Below are 15,635 nucleotides of genomic sequence, written 5' to 3' on the forward strand. Positions count from 1 at the left end.
GTAATTCATAATATTTTTGTATATTCTAACACTTGAGCAATGTGAATGACAGTGGGAATGATTAACAAGTTGCTATCTTTATGTTCTTCACATATAATTACTATTTTATTTCCTTGTATTTGAGACTAAATGGCATGCGTTATTTTGGAACAAATTTTCAAGAGAACAGCAAGAAATGTTTTGTACACCATTCATTCCAACCAGATGAAATGTTTTTAAATAAAATGCTTTTGTGTATTGTTATATACTGTCGATAGAACTTAAACAGCAAATACCATTAATATAATATCTAGTAGAGTCACAGATGTTCTGTAGGAATGCAATTTGGACAATGTCCCTTTGCATTGAGTGCACATCATAGTTGACATTTTGGTGCTGTACTTTGGGACTAGGGCACTTTTTAAAATGGGCGGGGGAGTGCCGGCTGTCCACTCTGCCTATGCTTCTTAACATCCAATACACCTCTAGCAAGTTGTGTTTCATGTTCCTTTGCTGCAAATAGAAAATCCCTAGCTCGCTCAGCTTTTCTCATAAAGTGATCTATAATCCATACAGCATCTTCACAAATCTCCATTTCACCCTCTAAAGCTTCCACATCCTTCCAATAATGAGGTAGTTAGACCTGAATGCAATATCCGAAGTGTGGTCTAACCTTAGATTTGTAGAGCTACAACATTATCTCATAGCTCTTAAACTCAGTTGCCCGACTAATGAGGGCCAACACACCATATTGCTTCTTAACAACCTTATTACATTGTGTAGTGACTTTGAGGGATCTGTGGGCGTGGACCCCACAATCCCTCTGTTCCTCCATACTACTGAGAATGCCATTATCCCTGTACTCTGCTTTCAAGGTGAATCTTTCAAAGTGAATCGAATCGCTTCACACTTCTTCAGATTGAACTCCATTGCCAGATCACAGCCCTGCTCTGCATCTTATCAATGTCCTGTTGTAACCTACGGCAACCTTCTTCGTGTCATCTGCAAACTTGCTATCACACCCTACCTCATCAGAATAATTTGTAAAAGTCATAAAGAACAAGGATTACAGAACCCTGTGGATCACCACTGCTCACCAACATCCCGGCAGAATATGCTCCAAATACATCCTCCCTCTCCCTTTCATGGTCAAACCAATTCTTATACATGCAGCCAAGTTTCCTTTGATCCCATGCCTCCTGACTTTCTGAATGAGCTTGCTATGGGGAGCATTATCAAACACCTCACTAAAGCACATAAACACCACATCCACTGCTGTACCTTCATCAATGTGCTTCTCACTACATCGATGAACTTAATCAGGCTTGTGAAACGCAATCTGCCCCTCACAAAGCCATGCTGAGTATCCAAAGTTTAAAAGTTCAAAATAGATTTATTATCGAAGTGCATGCTGCATATGTTACCATATACAATCCTGAGATTCATTTTCAGGGGGCATACTCAATAAATCCAATAACGATAACAGAACCAATGAAAGACCAGACCAACAGGGTGGACAACCAGTGTGCAAGAGACAACAAAATATGTAAATACGAAAGGGGAAAAAATATAAACATGAATGTAATGAGAACGTGAGATGAAGTGTCCTTGAAAGTGAGCCCATAAGTTGTGTGAACATTCCAGTGATAGGGCGAATGAAGTAATCCCCTCTGGTCCATGAGCTTAATGGTTAAGGGATAATAACTGTTCCTAACCTGGTAGTGTGAATCCTAAAACTTTTGTATCTCCTTGCTAATGGCAGCAGTAAGAAGAGAGTATCCAAGGTGACTTGATGATGGATGTGTTTTCCTGTAACAACACTCCATGTAGATGTGCTCCATGGTGGAGAGGGCTTTAGCTATGATGACTGAGTTATAACCACTATTTTTTCTGAGATTTCCTGTTCAAGGGCATTGGGGTTTCCATATCAGGCTATGATGTAGCCAGTCGATAAGCTCTCCACTACACGTTTATAGCAGCTTCTCAAAGTTTTAGATGTTATGCTGAATCTTCTCGACTTTGTCGAGTTCCCTTTCACTGGTGAATACTGAAGCAAAGTATCTCACTCCTCTGACTCCAGGCACATGTTTACTCTTTTATCACTGATCTGTCCTACTAGTCATCCTCTTATTCTTCATGTACTTGTAGTATACCTTGAGATTTTCCTTATCCAACCTGAAAAGGCTTTCACATTTCCCCTTTTTGCTCTCCTAAGTCTTTTCTTAAACTCCTTGCTGGCTACTTTATAATTCTCAAAATAACTGTCTGATCCATGCTTCCTAAATCACTAGATGCTGGAATGGTTCTGGAGGATTAGAAAATTGCAATGTCACTCCACTCTAAGAAAGGAGGGAGGCAAAAGAAAGGAAATTATAGGCCAATCAGCCTGACTTCATTTGTTGTGAAGATGTTGGAGCCCATTATTAAGGATGTGGTTTTAAGTACCCTGAAACTACATCCTTAATAATGGGCTCCAACATCTTTACAACAAATGAAGTAAATGAGGCAAATGATAAAGTAGGCCAATGTCAGCGTGGTTTCCTTAAGGGAAGATGCTGCTTGACAAATCTGTTAGAAATCTTTGGGGAAATAACAGACAGTATAGACAAAGAACAGTCTGTGGATGTTGTTTACTTGAATTTTCAGAAGACCTTTGACAAGGTACCTCTTGTGAGTCTGCTTAACAAGATAAGGACCTGTGGTATTACAGGAAAGATAATAGCATGGATAGAAGATTGGCTGACTGGCAGGAGGCAAAGGGTGGGAATAAAGGGAGCCTTTTCAAGTTGGCTGCTGGTGACTAATGGTGTTCCACAGTGGTCTGTGATGGGACCACTTCTCTTCACTTTATATGTCAGTGGTCTGGGTGATGGTTTTATGCAAACAACTGTAAATATTTTAATGGGCTGACATTGTAAAATAATTTTAGAGGAAAATAATTTATTATTGCTGATGATTAATATGATTTTATTGCTACTGATGTGGCTTAAAAATGAGGTAAAACATCAAAACCATTCTGGATGTAGAGAGTAGATGTGGCTTTGCTGGATTCTTTAGGTCAAAAGTACAAAGAGAGTTCCCAGATTTATCCCCTGGTATGTAGAGCTGTTAAGGATGTAGTAATGTTATGTTTAATCATTACAGCTTTAGTTGAGGAAGAGCAAAAAAATAATTATTTTAGCATCTATGTCATGCAATGACATCTAAGATATGCATTTGTGTAACGTGAAAGGTTGATTGCGTATTTTGATCCGTGTAGTTACTTGAACAACACGGCTTTGGTAGGAGTGCTTGGAATTTTACCTCAGGTGCATCAGCAGTGTTTTGAAGGACAGAGTAGAAATAGTGAAAAAGCGAAAGTTGTTTTTTAATAACTAAAAGATTAGTTATTATTTGGGGTCTCCACTGGAGTCTTGGTTTTATGTAAGCAGACTCTATATCTGCAAGACAGACAGGAAAAGAAGCCGGGAGGTAGGGAATGAGGAAGGTGTCAGTTAATCAATTATTGTCAGATCTGCTGATTGCGATGCTGTAACGATTTCTCAATGAACTCTGGGAGATCCCTTTGTGGTGCGTCTGTTCGTGCATAACTTAAGTGTTAAACAGCCTTGGACATCAAAAACACAGGTGATTTAACTTCTGGAGCATGTGGGTTTTTAAAATATCAGATAGTCCTAATTGCATCACTTTAATGTTGCTGAAAGCTTAGTAGCAATTTAACTATTGACATTTGTTCAGTTGAATGGAAAATATGGTTTAATCTGAATTATACTGATCATCTTAGCCGGCTGAGCTGAGAGCTGGCACCAATACAGTGCTGCAGGCTGTTGGCAGATTCAACACACGTGTGTTGAAATTCAAAGAAAATATTGAAATATGAGGCATATCTATATGATTAATAACTTCCAAATTGTACATCCTTATAAATAAGTGTAGGCCCAAGTAAGTATAAGATGGGGGAGAAAATGCTGCTTGAACTATTATAAATTGATTCTAATTATCTTGTTATTTATTGCAGTCATAACCAACAGACAACATCATTCAGACATCCAGTGACTGGACAGATTTCTCCAGAGAACGACGAATACATACTGAGGGAGCAGTAAGTGAAAGTACTGTAGTGTATGGTATGATGATGTGGTGCATTGGGAAGACTGGAACTGAAATTTTAAATCAAATATCATAACTGGCTCTGCTGTAAATAGGAAGAAATGTTTCCAGTAATTGCATACAACTAAATATGATTAATTGATAATGCAGCTGGCAGGACATTCTATGATAGAGATAAACTTATGCATAATGTTTTCAATTATTTAATTGAAAACACTATTTAAGGGGAATCAAGATAATTAGGTGAACTTATTAACAATATTATCTAAAGTTTAACCCACTTAGCAATAATCTTGGTGCAATTTCTAATTTGGTTTTGAATTAGCTGATCTTGTTGCAGTAATAGGATTTTTGCAATGCTGGTTAAGCTTTTGAGTTGCATCAATCTTCTCCTAAGCCAGTTTTGTTTAATTATTAAAATGGCATCACAGAGAGTACTTTTACCGTGATAGTCACCTTGAAATTGTTTTAAATTTTAGTAATTTAAATGGACTAAGCATCCACTTTTGTATAACGAGTTGAGCTGCCAGTTTCCCAATTCTAGTTAAGGCAGTTCCAAACTAAAACAGGTTATAGTTTATTGAAGGTTTTGATACTAATCAAAAACTTTGTTACGTAGTTGCTTTTGTATAGTCTAAGTGGTATGTCTCAGAAGAAGTATTTGAATGAAACATGTTATTGTGTGCTATGCAGAACTCTTACATGGGAAGTTAATTTGTTCGTTCATTGTTTGCCTTGTCGTGTGACATTGGCGATCATCATTTTTCCGTGACCATAATTGTTCTTGCCAAACAATTCTACAGAAGTGGTTTGCCATTGCCTCCTGGGCAGTATCGTTACAAGACGGGTGACCCCGGCCATCATCGGTACTCTTCAGAGATTGTGTGACGTCAGTGGTCACATAACCAGGGCTTGGGATATGTACCAGCTGCTCACACAGTCATCCACCACCTGCTCCCATGGCTTCATGTGACCCTGACTTTGGGGGAGTGGGGTATGCCGGTGCTACAGTAGGGTAATTAATTGGTGGAAACCTATGTAATTCATAACCACCGGCATTGAATTGGAATTCACTTTAAGAGGCCAGTCTATTGTGATGACTTAATTACATTAAGGACTGTTACCGCACTTTATGTTGAGTGTTTGGATTACAATAAGTGAGTTGTTACATTTTTTTTAAACATAAAACAGCTCACTGTGTTTTATTTGCAAAAACCTGCACTATATACCTTGCCTAAAGATGAGCTTTACTCCTCCTTTGGTAGATGCGTATCTCCACCCTGCCACCCTGGGAAGTCGATTATAGCAGTCTAAATGTGCTATAATCTAGTGAAGTATAAAAAGTGGGCGTTTTGATGAACATCCAGAATGGTTTTCAATGTTCATAGCATTAGAGATTCTATTTTTGCAGTCAGTGCTACTTCATTACCTAATGTAAGCTTGGTATATGTTTTAATATCCAAAATCATTAGGTTTGTAGTTACTTCTGGGGGCATATTCTCTGTGTATATTTTACATGCCTGTACCTGTGGAATGTAATTTCTTAAATGTTTGTTTTTTATTCTTTAGACTAGATATCCACATGTCCAAGCAACAGGTGAGCCAAAGGCCACACAGCGTGGTCAGTGAGACGTCCACGGGTGTAACTACATCAACAATAGGAAATGTTCCTATCTCAAAGGTGAGGACTTCTTGTCTTCCTTTGTGAAATGACTTCTTAGTAGACCTCCTGGTTTTGCATTTTCCCAGTCGGTATTACTTTAGTCTCAAGTTTGACTACCTAGTATTTATTCCAGCTGTTTGAAAGCACTTGATCTGTGTTGCACCATGAGTATCTTTATTTTCTTGTTCTTCTTGTAGTACTAACCACCTAACCACTGATTCAACTAACCAAAATGTGGATTAGCACAACAATATTTTAATGTATTTGCACTGAAATACCATTCATTGGCTCCCATGGAACTCTCGAAGGGATGGGAACTAGAGCAATACATCAGTATTTGGAGGAACTGAAGGGAATAGACATGTTAGATTAAGCAAGTCTGATTAATGGGTCCGGTCACTGGTCATGCTGGTGTTGATAGGCTGAGCAAACAGGTTTCAATGCAAGGAGTATTTGAGGTAAGGCCGAAGGAGCACAGGGAATTTCAATGTTGTTGTCTTTACAGAGGCTTGGTTGAGGGTAGGGCAGGACTGGCAAATCCAGGTTTCAAACATAATAGAGAGATATGTAAAGGAGATCAGGGATTTGCACTACTGATCAGGAAGAAGATCAGAGCTTGGAGAGGGTATCCTTGAAGTCTTATCCAATGAGACAATATGTGTAGAATTCATGCATATGAAAGGTGCAATCACTATGATGCAGTTATACAATGAGCCTCCCAAATATTTGCAGGAGATAGAGGAACAGATATGCTGGCAGATTATGGATAGTTGTGAAAGTAACAAGGCAGTTGCTTGTTGTGGGTGACTTTATTGTCACCAATATCGCCAGGAACCTAATGCCAGAAATTATACCTGCGTGAACCTCTGCAGTATCTGGCAACTTTGTGATATCTGTTTCAGAAGCCTCGCAAGATGTTAGGCACAGATGATATACTTGGCAGATCGCTGAAAATCTGCCAACCAACTGGCTGGAGTGTTCAAAGACATCTTCAACCTTTCAATGCTGCAATTGAATGTTCTCGCCTGCTTTGATAGGGCATTAATCATACCAGTTTCCAAGAAAAGCAGGATGATTTACCTCAAGATTACTTTCCGGTAGCACTCACATCTATTAGAATGAAGTGTTTTGAGAGGTTGGTCGTGTGCAGAATTAACCTCTGCCTGTGCAAAGACCTGGCCTGCTGCAAGTTTCCTAATGACACAATAGATCTACAGCAGATGCAATCTCGCTGACTCTCCATTCTGCTTTTGATCACCTGGGCACCGGCAATGCCTATATCATGCTGCTGTTTATTAATTACAGCTCAGCGTTCAATACTATCATCCTCTGGGTACTATTTGAAAAGCTATGAAACTTGGGCCTCTGTACCTTCCTCTGCAGCTGGATCATTAGGAGACCATAGTCATTGTGGATCAGAAATAGCATTTCCTCCTTGCTCGCAATCAACATGGGTGCATTGCAAGAGTCTGTGCTTAGCCACTGCTGTACTCTGTCTACACTCATAACCGTTCAAATTTAATGATCAATCGTATGGAAGTCCCATGATACAACAAATGAAAGCAGCATTCCTCTGGGGCCAAGGTGTAAAATACAGTGCAACTCTCGTACACAGCACAAGGCACATATTGCACATAAGATGCACAGTAAGCATATAATCACACAAAATCAATCCATCTTGTCTTCCAATAAGTGAACATTGGAGGGCAGCACCAGTGGGAAGGGTCTGCCCCTAATCAGCATGGCTGCCACATCGCACCACCTCCAGCGTCTCGCCCTCCTGGCAACAGGTGACACTGCGGCATATAGCCTAGTCTTCGTTACAACTGAGGACATTGGACTTGACAATAAGCCAGTGAACCGGACTTAAGTATTCTATGTTACCAATGTCCGAAAGGATCTTGTGATCGCAAGAAAAATGTCGAAGACAATTGTTCACTGTTCGGCTGAACGTCACCTTTGCGCACCGACTCTGCCTTTCTGTAACAGACAGCAACGCAGTCCGCACCAAGTCCAGCTCCTCCACTGGCGAGCAATCTCAAATGGTGACGAGGAGGCGTACAGAAGTGAGATAGATTGGCTGGTTGAGTGGTGTCACAGCAACAACAGTGCACCCAAGGTCAGTAAGACCAACAAATTGATTGTGAGCTTCCGAAGGGGGAAGTCGTGAGAGTACACAGCAGTTCTCATCAAGGGGTGAGTAGCTTCAAGTTCCTGGGTGTCAATATCTCTGAAGATCTATCCTGGCCCAACATATTAAAGCAATTACAATGAAGGCACACTTTCAACTGTATTTCATTTTTAGGATTGGAAAGAGCTGCTGAGGGTTGTAAACTCAGCCTCCCCAGCATTGAGGATATCTTCAAATGGCAATGCCTCAAGAATTTGGCATTCATCATGAAGGACCCTCAGAATCCAGGACATGCCTTCTACTTATTACTACCATCAGGGAAGAGGTACAGGAGCTTGCAGATGCATGCTGAATATTTTAGCTTCTTCCCCTCGGCCATCATATTTCTGAATAGCCCATGAACACAACCTCTCTATTTTGCTCATTATTTTTATATATTACTGTAATTCATGGTTAATTTTTATGTATTGCACTATACTGCTGCTGCAAAATGACAAACTTCACAATGTATGTCAGGTGCTAATACACCTGATCCCTGGCTTGAAAGGGAAGTATTTGTTGAGTGTATCCAGGTGGGTTTCTTGACATAGTATGTAGACAGCCCAGTCAGGCAAGTGGCCATACCAGATTTTGTATTTGGAAGTGATCCTGGCCAGGTGATCAGAGTTTCTGCGTGAGAGCATTTTGGGAACAGTGATCACAAATTTAAAATTTCAGACAATTGTGGATAAAGATAAGGCTGTCTATGGGGTGGGGGGAGTAGTAAGTTAGGAAAGACCAATTCCAACAGCATTAGGCAGGAGTTCAAGCATGCAGTTTGCGAGCAGTTGTTAGTGGTTAAGTCCACATCCAACATGTGGGAGTTGTTGAAAGGCTAGCTGGTCAGAATTTGGGAGCAACATGTTCTGTAGATGGCAAGTTTTGGAATCTTGAATGATGAAATGTTCAAATTGGTAAAAAGGAGAAAGGAAGCTTATGCAGCGTCTAGGATGCTGAAACCCGGAGGGCCTTGAAGAATATTAAGGAAGCTGGAGGGTTTAAAGGAACTATGAAGTGTCCTTGGCAGGTTGCATTCGGAATACCAAGGCATTTTATACTTTAAAAATCAAGAGAGCAACGAGAAAGAGGACAGAGTTATTCAAGGATAGGGAAGAGCATTTATGCATTGAGCTGTCTTCCAGGGAAGGTGGGACTTGTACAGGAGGGACGGTTTGCGCCTGAACTGAAAGGGGACTAATATCCAAGTGGGAAGATTTGTTGATGCTGCATAGTGGGATTTAAACTAGAGTAGTAGTGGGATGGGAACCAGAGTGCCAGAACAGTTTGTGGAGAGATTGTGGAGGCAGATGTTGGGAAGACATCAAACAAAGTCAGGAATGAAAAGGTTGAGCATGGTGTGACTAGCGTCCTGAGCTGCATATATTTCAATGCAAGAAGTATCGTAGGAAAGCTGGATGAGCTTGGCGTGGATCATTACCTGGAATTATGACGTTGTCGTGATTAGTGAGACTTGGTTGCAGGAGGGGCAGGACTGGCAGTTCAATATTCCAGCGTTCCCCAGAAATCTGTGACTGCAGGGATTAATGCTGGGAACAAGTATCAGAACTGTGGATAGTGGCAAAGGTTTTCTGATGATTGCGCATCAGTCTATTGGAAATGGGGACAGAGAAATGGCAGCTGGAGTTTAATCCAGGAAACTGTGGGATATTGTATGTTGGGAAGGCAGTTTTAAGAGGAAAGTATGCAGTAAATTGCAGGGCCCTAAGAGCATTGAAATACACTGAGATTTTAAGATGCGAGTCCATAGCTCCCCAAAACTGCAACACAGTGGAATCAGTAGTAAAAATGCATACGGCACATTCTTCAAGGTGTTCAGTATAAAAGTAGGGGAATCATGTTACGAGTGTATAAACTCTGGTTCAGCCACATTTGAAGTATATTGTGTGCATTTCTGGTTTGCTACACTGTAGGAATGACGTGAAAGCTTCAGAGAGTGCGCAGAAGAGATTCATTAGGATGTTGCTTGCATTAGGGAATATTAACTATTGCCCATCTCCTTTTCCCACTCTAACCTTATCTCCTTGCCTGCCCATTGCCTCCCTCTGGTGCTCCTCCTGCTTTCTTTCTTCCATGGCCTTTTGTCCTCTATTAGATTTCCCCTTCTCCAGCTGTGTCTCTTTCACCAATCAACTTCCCAGCTCATTACTTCATCCCTCCCCCTCCCAATTCCACCTATCACCTTGTGTTTCTTCCTCCCCTCCTTACCAACTCTGACTCCTCATCTTTTTTTTTCCAGTGCTGCTGTAGGGTCTCGGCCTGAAATGTTGACATTACTGTTTTCCATAGATGTTGCCTGGCCTGCTGAGTTCCTCCAGCACTTTGTGTGTGTTGCTTGGATTTCCAGCATCTGCAGATTTTCTCTTGTTTGTGAATGGAGCTCCAGCAAACTCGTTATCCGATGTTCATTTGAAGCAGAGTTAAAGATATTCCTTAAATTGGTATAATTGTACTATGTTTATAAATGAGTCAGTGTTTGCAGGTAACTTATCACCTCAGAATCTGCCCTATGAAAGTATGAAGTTAATTTTTGCTGCAGAAAATTGCCTCCAGCTCAGTCCTCTGTCCTTTATGGCTTTTCAACCCTGCCTGGGAAGTGTGAGGAAAGAATGAGTAAGGTGAAGAACAATTGAGGGGATTGTAGTTGGAGGAGATGAGCTATTCTCATTAAGTAGTAGAGACTTGCATCTTTGTGGTTAGTTATGAAACTATGAAAATGAGCTCAGTTTTTCTGTAAAGATCATGTGGTTTCGGGTGTATTCTTCCAATGGTTTTTGTCAGCTGCCAACCTACCCTGTTGATGAGAACAATTCTGTTGCCAAGATGGTTAAAGATTCAATCACACTGAAGATTCTCAAGGACTGCAAACCATAATGGGAAAATGTAATTTTTAGTTCATTTAGAAATGTTTTTACAGAGTAGAAAAGTGACAACATAACACAAAGATTAAGTTGAATGAGTAAAAAAACAGTTTAATTCATTGGTTTTGTAATATTTTGCTATCAATTATAAAAGAAAGAAAAACATGAAATTTCTTTCTTTCTCTGACTCTGGAGGGTTTGAAAAAAGTAATTATGGGTGAGAGCTTTAGAATGTCCAAGAGGCTCATGAATCATTTATGGGATAATTTGCAGCAAAAATAATTCGTATTTGTTGGATATCCTATTAATTCATTGAATTTGTTTGATTAGGCACAAGAAGACTGCAAAACAATGTACTGTGCAGAAACACTAAATCACTAACAGCCACATTGGGATTTCTATGTTAAACTGTGCATACATGTAAATTCTGCAGTCCTTGTTATTTTCATTGCACAATGATTCTAAGCAGTTAATGTTTTGTCATTGTATCCACAAACTTAGAACATCCTTAATTTCTTAATTGCATCCAAAAATGCATGGTTTGGGTTGAACTTTCGTTTTGAATGAAAAATGAAAGATGACTCGAGTCCATGAAACAATATTTGCATCTAGATTGCACAACCTGAAAAGCATGCCATTGTAATTAGGAGATCCAAATGAGAAAAGAGTGCTGCAAAAGGGATTTAGTTTGTGTTCTTTTATAAACTGAATGTGTATTTAATATTTAACTAGATCATACAATCCCTTGTTTTATGTAACTCAATTTCTCTTTTTTGAGCTTTTCTCTTGGTTTGGCTTCATTGACTTTTTTCCTCTGTGTTTTGAACTCTCTTGTGTTCTGTACCAATATTCAGTATATCTCAGCCTGTTTTATATTTATAAATTCTCTTTCACCATTCTCCCTTTAGATTAGAGCAAAAACATGAAGATCTACGTTTTGCAGTCTACTGATGTTTTTTGTATTTCTACTATTATTATAATTGGTAGGGAGCCTGGCAACTGTGTCTATTTTAAGGTGTAATAAAACTTAGGTTATGACATCTGTCATAACATCTAATTTGATTGGTTTTAATTTCTTCTAATGTTCATTCCTGTGTGTTTGTCCTGTTGATGAATTCCCTTACGTTCAGGGCAATCTGCAGCGCAATCTGTACTTCTATTTTGGAAAACTAAAATTCATCAGCATCATATTAACTTCATTCTTTTGAGACTTAAAGTAATGACTTAACTTCTGATTAACATTTCTTGGTGTAATACTCATGAATTTTCTCTATAAACTCATACTTAAATTTCAGTTTTCCATTGATCAAATGCAATTAATATTTGTAATAATCAAATACTGATGGGTTCTCAGATGTTTTTTGTAAAGTAGTAATGAGATTTCTTGCATGCAAAATGATGACAACAAGGAGCAAGAGAAGACCTCATTGCTCTTTGATCCCATCTTCAGAGAGTTCTGGTAAGACTCACCTGGAGTACTTTGCTCAGTTTTGTCTGCATTTAGGGAAGGATGTACAGTGGATTCTGATTAATTGGGAAAGCCACTTATTTGGAACAACTCCTAAAGAACAAAAATTAATTGAGGAAATAGCTGGGATTTCCTTCGTGTATTTGGGACACGGTGATGCTTAATTGGGACTGGAGACTATTGCTGAACAGTTTCTGACAAGCTTAGAGCGAACAGTTTTTAAATAGCATCAGTAGCGTGTACTTGTGTCTTGTTCATCCATTTGGGCCAACAGAATCAGATTCAAAAGGAAGTGATTTTTTGATAATTTTGTTTTCTCTTTTGACTTAAAAAATTTTTCAGTCCCTTGCCAAGATACTACAAAGAGGTTTGACGCTAGCCAAAAAGATTACCCTATACGTTAGTGGACACTGAATAAATTCCTCAGTCAGTAACTATTAGGAACGAATACAGTTTTATAGTACTGTAGTAGTACTGGTAGCGTTCTAATTTTTTTTTCTATAATTCATAGTTTGTTACTCCATTAAGTGGTAGTTTTTCGTCTTTATTTTTAAAATTATCTCCGTGAAATTTTGGCTAATTGGACAGCTACTTAATTGGGCCAAAATATACTGGTCCCGATGTGTCCCAATTAAGTGAAAACCACTGCACTTGGATTAAAGCCAGTGCAGAAGAAGTTTATTTGATTGAGATCAAAGATAGTTAAGCATGTTAGCCCTCTACCCAATGGAATATAGAAGACGGAGCAGTAACCTTATTGATCAGTTGAAGATTCAGAAGGTGTTAACATGATGGATACTGCAAGAAATAGATTCAGATTCAGCATAAGTGATCACCCATTTGAGCTGGATATGAGGAGGGAATTTGTTTTGAGCTGTGTGAATCTCTGTATTCTGCACAACTGTGGAGGCAGTCATGCAGCAAGGGAGGAGATCATACTGACCTGTGGCCTTCAGTGCCATGGCAATTCAAGTGCTTATCACGATCCTAGAATGTTGACAGTTGATGTTAAATGTCTCCCTTCTCTTCAAGCAGTGCATTTCAGATTTTAACTAGCCTCTCAAAAACAATTCTTCCTCAATTCCCCTCAGTTTAAGCACATGCCTTCTGGTTCTAGAGAACAATATTGAAGGGAAAGGTGTCTCACAATCTATCTGCATTAGGTATATTGAGTCACTGAGTATAATCAATGCAGAATATGAGGATGCAGGGAAGTGATGTTGAGGAGAAGACTACGTGAACCACAACCTTATTGAAAGGCGCAGTATGCTGAAGAAGCTAGTTGGTCTCCTATAGTTCCTCTGTTGCTTCTCAAATATTCACTATCTGCATGATCCAAATGCTCCTTCACTTCCTCTTCATTTCAAAAATTATTTGCATGGCATAATGTCATCAATAGCCCTTGGATGTAGAATTCCAATCATGGCCTTCCAAGTTGAGCATGTCGTCCTGAACTTTCTCTGGATCTCTTAACAGACCAAAGTGAGAAGTCTCTCTGTGTTCATCATTTTACCTGACCTGCAGAGCATTTCCAGCAATTAAGTACAGACAAGAGAAAATCTGTAGATGCTAGAAATCCAAGCAACACACACAGAATGCTGGAGGAACTCAGAAGGCCAAGTAGCATCTATGGAAAAGAGTACAGTCAACGTCTCAGCCCAAGCCTCAACTGTACTCTTTTTCCATGGATGTTGCTGGCCTGCTGAGTTCCACCAGCATTTACATTTTAATTTTAGATTTGTAGCATCTATTGTGGTTTGCATTCAGTTGTTTGAAAATGTCCGTGGGTTGAGTGAGCAGTCATCCTATTGTCAGTTGGTGAAAATTAAAGCAAAGAGGCAAAACCTGTGAATCTGGACATTGGAATATCCACCTGGAAATGAATGGCAAAATGTGTTTCAGGAAGTGCTTCAGTAATATTTTTATTAAGACGCACTTCATAATTTCTAAACTAATTTTTGAGAAGATCTCACTCAGTTTAGTGATTTTTGAAGAAAATTGATGTAAAAATGCAATGTGTGACTGGATTTTCATAGTGGTGTGAACCTCTGTGATGTTACTCGGTGAAGTTGTGTGGACAGTTTGTTAATGATTTATGTGTTTGAATGTTCTGGCTTTGTGTGGACTATTGTTTTATTTTGTGCAGGAAGGGTAATATGTATTTTACAGAATACACATGAACTGAAGATCAAGGATAATCAGAAAGTGCAGGAATGTTTTTCTATTTGTATTCTCCCCCACTGAAGTTAGTGATTTATAGAGAAGTTCAGTGCAGTTCAGTCTTTGAGCCCCTCATTGACAGCACAGAATATCAGTGTTCCAGATCATATCCTGTGCAGTCTGCTGCAATTGGATACTTTGATGCAGAAGTGCATGAACAGTGAACAGGAAGAGAAGGCTAAGGGGTTTAAGTTTAATTAAGTTTCTAATCTCTAAAAAAAAAAATCAGTGATCTCCAAGATGGTGCAGTATTTAATTAAAATTAAGTTCTAGCAGGATGCACTCATTTACATCTCGATTGATATTTCAGTCTGAGTTGTATCCTTCCATTGTTTAAAAAATACCATAATTGCTAGAAAATGCGATAAACATAGACAGGACTTGAGGGCTGGCATTGATATGGTGGGCTGAAGGGCTTTTTTGTGCTGTATGACTCTCGGATCAAAGGAACTAAATCAGGGTGATGAGCTTTTGCAGGAGGATGAGGGCTGATTTTAGTGAGCAGTTGGAACTGGGAAGTCTAAAATAAGGAATGGGAAAGGGAAATAGAAATGGAAAATGCTGGAAATAGTCCTCACTTCAAACTGTGTCTCAGGACAGTGGTACAAGCAAGTTTAACATTTATGGTTCTAGATCCACCTTTCTGCTCTTTGTAAATAAAAATGTTTTAAAAATGCAGATAGTGGTCTTTCGAAATAAAAACAGGAAACTCAAGGCAATGGGCACAAAATGATGGTGGAACTCAGTAAGTCAGGTAACACCTAGGGTTGAGGATAAGCTGCTCTGTTCCAGGGCAAGATCTTTCATCAGAACCTGAAAGGTAGTTGGGGGTGGGGTGTGGAAAACCAGAATAGAAATGTATGGAGTGGGGAAGGAATACATGCTGGCGAGTGATGGGACCTGTTTCTGTGCTGTATGACTAAAATCAGGAGTAGATCAGCAAGCAAGAGAAAATCTGCAGGTGCTGGAAATCCACGCGACACAGACAAAGTGCTGGAGGACCTCAGCAGGCCAGGCAGCATCTATGGAAAAAAAAGTATTGTCGATATTTTGGGCTGAGACCCTTCAGCAGGACTGGAGGGAAAAAAAGATGAGTAGATTTAAAAAGTGGGGGAAGGGCAGAGAGAAACACAAGGTGGTAGGTGA

The 15,635-nt window shown here is 39.5% G+C and overlaps 1 protein-coding gene across 21 annotated transcripts in view; it reads left to right on the forward strand.

Annotated features, from left to right (window-relative positions):
• Positions 1 to 15,635, forward strand: part of plekha7b (pleckstrin homology domain containing, family A member 7b) — a 424,118-nt gene that overhangs the window by 253,758 nt on the left and 154,725 nt on the right. For all 21 annotated transcript variants that reach the window (XM_072272478.1, XM_072272479.1, XM_072272481.1 and 18 more), the window contains 2 exons: positions 3,998 to 4,081; positions 5,659 to 5,770. In XM_072272478.1, the coding sequence (XP_072128579.1) occupies positions 3,998 to 4,081; positions 5,659 to 5,770 (196 nt within the window). The remainder of the gene's footprint in view (positions 1 to 3,997; positions 4,082 to 5,658; positions 5,771 to 15,635) is intronic.

This window comes from Mobula birostris, chromosome 11 (genome assembly GCF_030028105.1).
Source record: "Mobula birostris isolate sMobBir1 chromosome 11, sMobBir1.hap1, whole genome shotgun sequence".
Classification (NCBI taxonomy): Eukaryota; Metazoa; Chordata; class Chondrichthyes; order Myliobatiformes; family Myliobatidae; genus Mobula; species Mobula birostris.